The 10,308-nt window shown below is 34.3% G+C and overlaps 1 protein-coding gene and 1 long non-coding RNA gene across 3 annotated transcripts in view; both read left to right on the top strand.

The window, feature by feature from the left end:
* The first annotated feature begins 391 nt into the window (after positions 1–391).
* On the top strand, positions 392–1,402 carry LOC108976726 (protein archease-like). The gene is made up of 3 exons (XM_018945988.1): positions 392–574; positions 655–679; positions 745–1,402. The coding sequence occupies exons 1-3, from the start codon at positions 520–522 to the stop codon at positions 1,133–1,135; spliced, it is 471 nt and encodes a 156-aa protein (XP_018801533.1). The 5' UTR covers positions 392–519; the 3' UTR covers positions 1,136–1,402.
* A 1,421-nt stretch (positions 1,403–2,823) lies between these two features.
* The window catches only part of LOC108976788, a 74,268-nt gene continuing 66,783 nt past the window's right edge, over positions 2,824–10,308 (top strand). Inside the window, exons 1-2 of one of the 2 annotated variants that reach the window (XR_001993982.1) lie at positions 2,824–3,050; positions 5,341–5,659. This is a non-coding gene — a long non-coding RNA (uncharacterized LOC108976788). Of the gene's footprint in view, positions 3,051–3,604; positions 3,773–5,340; positions 5,660–10,308 lie in introns of those variants that run through there. The other variant, XR_001993981.1, reaches the window with a different exon arrangement.

The following is a 10,308-nucleotide window of genomic DNA, read 5'->3' on the forward strand; positions in this document are numbered from 1 at the left end:
CTCTCCCGATTCTTCCGTGAATGAGTGGTCGAAGTAGAAAAAATATTATTCCTGCATATGTAAAATTTAGTGGAACTCTAATAACATAGCTTGATACTTTTCTAAGCCTTCGATCTAATAAAAAACGCAACGTCTTTGGTATTTAAACAATATATGTAGGTAATGTATGTGTATGTGTATATGTAATTAAGAGGAAAATAATAAAATTGAATTTAAAAATATAATTTATAGCAACTATTACAATAAAATATCATTGCTCACGATCATTGTCTGGAATTGCGTATTTTGCAGAAATCCACATCACTCCGTTTTGATAAAGAGATTTTAGCACGTTTTGCAACACTTTATATTTCAGCTATTACAACACTTCATAACATATGTGACACTTCAAAGGCCGAACAGCTGATTTTAACCAAAATATAAAGCACGCCGGTGACTAATGTGCATTTGGTATTAAATAAATCGTATTTTAAATAAAATATAAAATTTAAGATAAATAATAAGTAACGCAACAACAAAATGGAAGTTGAATTTAGTAAAGAAAACTTCTTACTGCCTGAAATTAAATACGAATGTAAGTACCAGCAAAGCAAGTTATTAGCCACTACTCCGCATACTGATACAAATTTGCATTTGCCTTTATTTTCGTTTTAGATTTGGATCACACCGCCGATGTGCAGTAAGTGAATAACATTAATTAATATACATATGCATGTGGGTTAACAATCTTTTGTACATTTGCAGGTTGCACGCCTGGGGAAATACATTGCAGGAAGCTTTCGAACAATGTGGCATGGCAATGTTCGGCTACATGACTGAGCTAGATTATGTATCCGTGCAACAGTGTTTTCAAATCGAAGCTAAAGGTGATGATGTAGAAGGTTTATTGTTCCATTTTTTGGACGAATTACTCTTTCTCTTTTCCGCTGAGCCTAATTTGATTTGCAAAAAATTAGAAATCACCAAATTTGATTTGGAAACATTTGAAATCGAATGTCGGTGCTATGGTGAACCGTTTGAAATTGGCAAACATCCACAAGGTACCGAAGTCAAAGCCATCACATACTCTGCAATGCAAGTGATACAGGAACCCGAACGAAGTCACTATGAAGTGTTTGTTATAATCGATATTTGATGGCGTTATAAATTAAAACAGTGTTCGGTTCAATCCTCTAATTTTTTTCTTGCGTAAAGCATATATGTACATACTTTAAAAGCATGAAATGCAATTATTCTCCATTATGACGAAATGTCGCAACATACATTTACTTTTTCCATAGTGTTAAGTATGTAAAGTATTGTATTCATCATTTTCAATACTTTTTAATAGAAATCGGAGCAGGTTTATTGCACAAAATGCTAATAAAAATGTGAATCATGAAAAATGTATGAAATTAGTGAACTTTTAATAACCTTTTATTTTATTGTTTGATATACATACATATCAATATGGTGTATGTACATAGACAAATATAAAAAAGTGAAATATATTTTTGTATATAATTTCGCTTTTAAAGTGTAGATGAATATGAAACCTGTATAAATTCTGCGGAAAATAATACGTGAATACAAGTATGTGTCAACGCACAATATAAATATCTATGGAAGCTCTACATTTGGCTTCGTTGTTTCTCGATTTCACAACGGAAATTATCTAAATTAGTGACTTCTAATAAAAGGCATTAGCGTGCACATTTCTTTATGAAACACTTTCAAAATATTAGCTAAAGCCAATTTGTGCAAAGATTGGGTACAAATTTTAATTTTGAGTTGATACAATTTGACATTGATTGACATTTGGAAAACCTTTCAATTTTTTTATTTAATGCATAATATCGTCTTATACTTAAAATTTCTGTTGACGCCATACATTTCAATTTATTTAAAATTGTTTCAACTTTCATTTCTCGGGGGATTCGGGGATTTTTTCATGCTCGTAAATCTCGTAAAAATTGCTAAATCTATTACTATAGTGTTCCTTTCTTTCTCACATATTCGCAACAGCTGATCATCTCACAACTTTATGTTGTCATTATCTCGATTTCTTTTGGTGATATATTCGTAAATATTTACATTTGTGCACTAGGTGTTTTTGACAGTATCAGAAGATGTTTAATCTAGTTATATTATTAATCATTTAACATAAAACTAATAGTAATTACAATTAAACGTATCAAATTTCACTAATATGTCAGTAAAAAATTTGGAAATTTTTTTTTTATAGATTTTCAATAAAAGATTTGTATAAAGGCATCCATTTCACCAACTAGCATTCTGCTCCTTGTTTTCCTTACTGCCTGTAATTGTTTAAACCAATGGTTTTACCACAATTTTAACTGGGAAAACAATTGCATTCATCTTGTATTCCCAAATTGATTATGTTTTGTTAACATTGCTTATATGACTTTATACGAATATTAGTTTTTTTTAGAGGTAGAGAACCACAGCTGTTCGTGACCGGTGTTGTTCGCTAATTCCCATCAACCATATATTGGGCACTCTCTTTAACACATGCACGGCAAATGAGATGCAACCGGTGAGCATTCGTCTTCTATCACGCTCCCACATCTTCAAGAAATAAATTAAATGAAGAAACATCCACAGCGATTTACATTTGACAAGTGTCAAAATGTAAACAACAACACAAGTGACAACAAAAACGAATTGTTTGTTGTTGCGGCTTTTCGAAAATTCATCGCAAATAGAGATACCCGTAAAAGCAGCGATATCAACGGGGCAACAACAGCAGCAGAGACAGAGCAAAGCAGCAAAGTGTGTGACATTTGAAAGAGCAGCACTAGTTTGGTGGCAGCGTGGTATGTGAATTGTGTGTAAAAAAAACTCAAGTAAAGTAATGAATATCAAAAAGTCAGGAAGTGTTTAGCGAAATTTAGCTAAAATCTAAACAGTACAGGAATTATAGGAGCGCACATAGTCCGCTGTGGAAGGGAATTGAGTGCATGCAAATTCCATTATAAAACCTGGCCCCTGTCGCCACCACCTTCCGGAAATGAGGAATGTAGACCAATTGGTCGTATCAGATAATACTAGTGAGTTAAATATAATAAAACAGGCATATTATTTAGAATATACTCAACCAAAAAGCAGTTTTTTAAAACGTTAAAACGTGCCAAGTGTTGAATTGGATAGTTGGGGCAGTGTAGGCACGAGGAAAATTTTGTAAAAGAACGAGAAATGTTGGACGGACGAAAGCGAAACGCGAAAAGTGAACAGAGCCCAACAACACCGATGAACGAACGAAAATTATTTCGTACGATTTTTGATGGAAGTTGTTGGTGGCTTTAGGTTTTGTTGGTACTTTGCAAGTGTAGTCTGACAATGACAGCGGCTGGCAACCCGCTTTAGTGCTATGTGGAATTCCAAATTTTCGTTATATTCCTCTACCAGCCCCACAGTAATAACAAAAAAAAAAAAAAAATTCACCTAACGACCAAAGCATCGGTTGTTCGATTTCGACGTCGACGCCAACGTCAACGTGTATGGTACGTAAAATACACACATTTGTGAATGTTGAGTGGAGAAGTGAGTGAACGGTAAGTCCACAAAGTGGAAGAGAAACAACCAGGCAGCCACGAAACGAATTCGTTGGATTTTATTCGTTTGCAGTGAAAACGCAGTTGAAACTCATAAGATTCTGAAAAATAGAAAATTGTAAACGAATTAGTAGTCAAGAAATATTAATATACATTTACTTAGTTTTCATAATTATATAAAAATAATGTAACAAGTGTTGTGCTTGTGGTAAAATCGGGTGTGTTTATGACATATGACTTGTATATATCCTCTTGAAATATGCATTGCACAAATGCGCCAACAAAGAAATTGATTTACGTTCCTTAACGTACATGTGAACAAACACGCATAGGTGCATGAGAACCAACCGCTGATTGCAACTTCGGTGGGTGGAACGGGAAGTTGCTGGTCACTCACTGCATGTCGTTGGATGCTCGCTTTCAAGACACTCGATCTTATAATGATTTTTTTAGCGGCTAAATTTCTTTGGTTTAGTGTAATTTAAGGAAAAAAATGTAGAATATAAATAATTTTTGGCTCGCCATAATCTGAGTACAATACTTATGTAAATACAGAGGACTAATAAGTACAACGTCGTCTGTTATCGCAGTAGCATCGGTTGCTGACGACATTTTCACAGTACATAACTGCAAAGGCAGCCAACAAGATTCTAGTAAAACGCAACCGAATATAGCCGAAGCGCACGGCCCATAAATTAGCAATTTGGCAGTTTAAGACATGGATAACGTTTAAGAACAAATGTGTTGTAAATAAAATTCATATGTACGTGAGCGAGTTGCATTGCTACTGAAATATTTGTGTTAAACTACGAACGTATAGACATACATACATACATATGTATGTATATTATCTTATGTTCACACGTGGCGGCACCCACATATTTGTTAGCTTTAAGCGTGATAATACCTTGACGCATGCTAATGCAACATATTCGGAAGTGGGTGATTGTAACCGTTGAATAGTTAGGGTTATCGTAATGAATTTTGTGATTTGTATGCTGTTTTTCAGCACTTATTTTTGTGATTGCTGCGTTGTCATACGTGTGCAGCTAAACTACCTCCACTCCAGTCTGTAGCAGCAACTATAGGTTCTATTGCGATATTTTAACAAAATAATCTGACCGAATAACGAAATCAAAAGAGTGCCAGAAAGATCGGGGACATAGAAAACTAATTCAAAAGCGCACACAGAGGTAGCACATATATAATATAAGGGAAAAAAGAAATACGCGATTGGCTCGAAATCGAATCAGAATCATCATCCATTATTGTTGGGCGACGTCGTTCGCAGTCGGCGTAGTCGTGATGCGCTGCTACCGCGTCATTTGAAGTTTCGCAGTTAGTGCCGCTGCCAACGTCGATTTAGACGTCTTGATTGCCTCACTCCGTTTCTTGCTTCGCATCATATTTCATATTTTCAGGAACCACTTTTCCCCACAAATAATTTATTTTTAACATTTAATACTTGAGATTTGGGCAAACAGTATTTTATATGAGCTATTCATTTATACCAATTTGGAAAATACATTTTAAGTTTTTACACCCTTTTCTATAATGATGAACTGTGATTATAATAATTACCAACATTACTCAGTTTGAATATGGTGAAATCAATTAATATACATACATAAATGTATGTCAAGAAATTTTAATAATTGCTAGTTAAAACAGTTTTTGAATTTGCATCTACTCTAATTGTTCTAATACAATATATTTATTCTTACATACATACATATGCACACTGTATTCATTGGGTATATGTATACAATGTAAATAAAACAAATAGAAGTGAAGTATTTGGTTCTAGTCTGCAAACAAATTTCTGAAAATATTTTATTAAAAAAGAACAGTGAAGTAAGAAACAACGAACGCAAACAAAAACTATCGCGACTTAAAATTTAAAATTATAATATATTCATATTTATGTGTTAATTTTCTTATGAAAATTTAATGTAATAAATATATACATAAGACCATCAGTTCAAAGTATTGAGTGCAACGAGAAAAAAATTCAGAAAAAAGGATTTATGCTGTCATTAAAAGAAGCAAATTATCAATACTCTGGAACACTAAGTGATTTGAATTTTGGAATACAATATTAGAAGGTAATTTAAAACCACTACTATTAATACCACTTAAATTTGCTATATATGTATGTACATATCGTCACGAAAAATGCAAAATAATATATCATAAAAAATTTTAAATTTTATGTTCTTTATTGATTACTATTCCCTACATCAAATACATATGTACATATGTATGTATACAATGTCTATTGCTATCAGATATAACTAAGTTACAAGAATTCTGCCGTTACAACAACAACACAAGTTACAAAGAAAAATGAACCATACAGTCATGCATGTTTTTTAACGCGGGTGTGGCTTCACTCACCACTATGATCTACAATTGCTATATACTTCGTCCTGCCATAAGTTCTGTTTATATCGTTTAAAAAATTTGCTATAATACATTTTTATTTAATTCGGCATATATTAAATAATCGATGTCTAAACTTGTATGCAAATTGATCACCTTTTGCTTTCACAAAAGGTCTCGAACGATTCGACCATTGATTAACAGCAAGCAAGCACAGTTTCTGTAGGTATTAACGACGCTGCTCGAACCTAAAATTTTTGAGACCCCAAATTTCTGTGTGGTAGCTGCAACTATTCATCCACAAATTGTAGTCCAATAGCTTCGAATTTGGACTTTCAGCTCCCCTTCGACTTGAGTATTGCTTAACTGCTTTACCACGCCTTCTAAAATATACTGTTGGTGTACCTTTTCCCCAGTTTTAACCATTTTTCAAAGAAGTGAAGAGGTGTAACATCTTTATGAAGGACCTTCCATCAAAGCATTACAACAGCTGGATCTTGACCACGTCCAACCTTTGGCATAATATTTTTGTCACTTTTGAATTTTTTGGGAAGATTTTGCCGTTTCGCTTACAGATATACAGATATCTACCAGATATATATTTTTCTTGCCATAATTTTATATTTTTTAAGGAGATTTTTGAAGTTAAATTGGTTCGAACCACGCGGGGACGTCCACTTCTCTTTCTACGGTCAACTGTAGACGTTTAGAAAACGATCAATTGTGCGCTAAACAAACATTTTCAAGATTAAAAAAAAAAAGAATTAGTCATCTGCAAAAACAAAAGGCATTGTTTGTAAAGTTGGCCTACACGCGATCATTATGGATATCATTTTTATTATTTTTAAGCTTTTGTTAAACGCATACCTTTAACGGTTGTAAAGAAAAGGGTAGCCAACAAGTTTATGCCGTCTGGCAGCATTCCTGCATGATCAGCAGTAGACTTGTTTGCAATTGAAACTTGTTAGCAAAATGAATTAGCTTATTCTTATACTACTTATGGAATTATTTAATAAATTTAAATTAAAAATCGTGCATTTTACATACATACATATGTACATATAGTATATTCAGACACACATATGTACATATATGTCTGAAAAATAAATTTATTTTCATATGTATGTACATACATATATGTATGTGTAAAGTCAGAAGCAATGGTTATTTGCTAACATTTCAGTCGAAATTACAAACTAAATTTTTCGTAAAACAATCGACCCAAAATGCAGTCAGGATATAAGGAAATCAGGTCAAAGACTCGATTTGCTTTAAATTTTAAAATCACGCTTCGAGAGTGTTATGACTTAATGTGATATTGCTTTCGCAATTTCTGCCTTGGTATTAATATTTTTGCTTTTCAGAACTTATTGCTTTTTTGGAACTTGTTTAGTTTCTTCACACATTTAGTTTAATTATTATATAAATTACTTAATTTATTTAGTTTTTTTTTTGTTTTTAGTTTTGTATATTTCTGACACGTCACAGTTTGATGACCCGTTAATACATATGGACACGTGTGTGTGTGTTAGTGCATACACATTTCTGCATAACTACGAGTTGACTTTGATTTTGTCCAGTGGGCAGCATTTTTCCTGGCTTCGGCCTCGTCGCTGATCTCGGTTTTCTACCTCGTCATCGTTTTTAGTAGCTTTGATACTTCCATAGCATTCGACTACGCTTCAGTTCTACATGTACGTATGTTTGGGTCATACTCATAACATATGTAGCTTCTATACACATGTATACAGGGTCTATCAATAAAAATGACATGAAGTTTTTTATTAGTCAGATAATTCTGAGCCATTTATAAACATTTGAACAAAATGTTGACCACGCCTCCGTTTGCATACCTCTACTCGTTTTCGCCAATTTTCGATGACCCGTTGCAGCATTTCGTCTATAGTGCGCTGAATATTGTCTTCGAGCTCCTGGAGCGTTGTTGTTTGTTTGCCAAAAACCTTTTAACATACGCCCAGGGAAAATAATCTAGAGACGCCTTTATCTGTTAAAATGCACGCTAGAAATAAGGTCCGTGAATACAGTCATACCACAGTCCGCACCAAACGCTTGCAACGTTTGTGGTGTTGCATTTGCGTTCCGTAAACCAGGTGAGGATTTGACTTACCCAATAGTCATAATTTTGTTTGTTGGCAAAACCATTAAGCCAGAAACGATGATTTTCGATGACAATTGTCGTTGACTACCAATCTAAAACTTCTAAACGAGGTAAGATCTCCAAAAATACCATAGAGCCTTTCGCCAAATAAAATCCGGGTCGATTTCGGTAACGAAGAACCGGCTGTTGTGGAAATTGTCGTTTACTCAAATAATTTCCTGCGCCCAATCGTCTTCAGCGCTTCAAATGGTCTAGTCTGTCGGCTTCAGTTCTTGTACTAACACAGTTATATATGGATCCAAAACCAACTAGTAAATTCGCCATTAGACATCGGAGAGAGACTCAACTGTGCAGAAGGGAGAAGGGTGTCAGATGAGTACGGTTCGCAAGACATGCAATAAGGTGGATAGTGTCATGCGGAGACTCATTGCACGCTGCAGCGATATTGTCTTCACTAATGGCTTTTCTTTGACGGGACGGAAAAGTGGCACAATACCTCGGAGACTATAATCATTTTCGTATGTTGAAAGCGCGCTCGGAAAGAGCAATATGACGACGCATACAGTAGCCACCGGAGAACTTGAATTTACGTAATAATCTTGGGACACCAACCGTTGTATCATAATGAAACGTGACTGAACACATTGATGAAATTTGACACAAATCCGTAAACGAACATGTCCTCCACGAGCTGTCAAAATTACGTCAACCCTATTGGTAGACGCTGTATGTTTATCCACATAGTCTTCCAGCGTCATCAGCTTTGTTACTTCGCCCTGCAGACTTGATTTGGTTTACTCATTCGAGAATTTATTGTTAATGGTTGTTGTTGCTACACCTCATGTCGTAATATTAGCCAGTTAAACTATTATATGGCGTTGCCATTGCCGTTGCTGTAATACCTAGTATGTACATACATGTGTATACATATATAATTGTTTTTAACCTTGCTTTATCTGCTTGGTTCGCTATGGTTTTCAATTTATTTTGGCTCTGTCTTGTGTTAATGCGTTATATGCAGTGTCTTCTGCTTGCCGTAAGCGTCCAAAGTCGGTCGACAAATTTTTTTTTTTTTTGCTAAGTAGTTGCATACCTGTATATTTACCACTTAAGTGTGATAAATATGATAACTGCAATCGTTAATGTAATAAGTTGGCTGAAGCTACACCTAAAAAACCAAAAGTTACAATTCCAGAATTTGAGTATGAAGCTCGCTGACTTTAGAAGCATCTCAAATGCGCGCATACTTTACGTTATTAATAGTAAATCTTTCATACAAGCTTTGCACTAATTCAAGTGACATTGATCGATATGTTGGCTTTCGTCATCGAACAACTGAAAAGCGCTCAATCTGTGCGTCTCTGTGCCGATGGTATGTGACCATAATTAAGTATCATTAATGTCATTGAACTCTTATAATGTTCGTCGTTGTTCCAGTGTGGCGAAACTGGTTCTGGAAAAAATAATCGTTATGTGCGAATCGCGTCTGCACACCGTTAATTTTTCGCAATTGAACATACATAAATCGTAAGATTTTAGAATAAAAAAAAATTCGCACAGTGGCTTGTTGCATCGTTACCACATTTTCATTTGCACATATTGCTTACCATTTATCTTCTGTATACATACATACCTTACATATGTACATATGTGAATATGTATTTCCGTTATGAGTGTTTCATACGATTAATATTGAATTTACTTTTATTATTTTATATAAAAATATACATATATAAACCAAGTAATGCTAGTTCCGCAAAACGAAACAATAAAATTAAAAGTGAAATAAGAACATAAAATAATAAAGAACAAGAAACAATGTTAACTTCGGCAGCACCGAAACCATAATACCCTTCACAGGTGCATTTCTTATAGCATAAATGGTTCTAAAAAGATATTTTTCTTGATTTTTATCGTTCAGTTTGTATGGCAGCTATATGCTATAGTAGTCCGATTCGAACAAAATTTTACGAGTTTATAGCGTTGTTTTGGACAATAGTTTATGGCAAATTTCGTGAAGATAGCTCGTCAAACGAAAAAGTTTTCCATACAGGCGCTAAATTCTGATCGTTCAGTTTGTATGGCAGCTATATGCTATAGTAGTCCGATTCGAACAAAATTTTACTAGTTTATAGCGTTGCTTTGGACAATAGTTTAGGGTAAATTTCGTGAAGATAACTCGTCAAACGAAAAATTTTTCCATATAGGCGCTTGATTCTGCTCGTTCAGTTTGTATGGCAGCTATATGCTATA

Source organism: Bactrocera latifrons, unplaced genomic scaffold (genome assembly GCF_001853355.1).
Source record: "Bactrocera latifrons isolate USDA-ARS-PBARC rearing strain unplaced genomic scaffold, ASM185335v1 scaffold_8, whole genome shotgun sequence".
NCBI classification, from domain to species: domain Eukaryota; kingdom Metazoa; phylum Arthropoda; class Insecta; order Diptera; family Tephritidae; genus Bactrocera; species Bactrocera latifrons.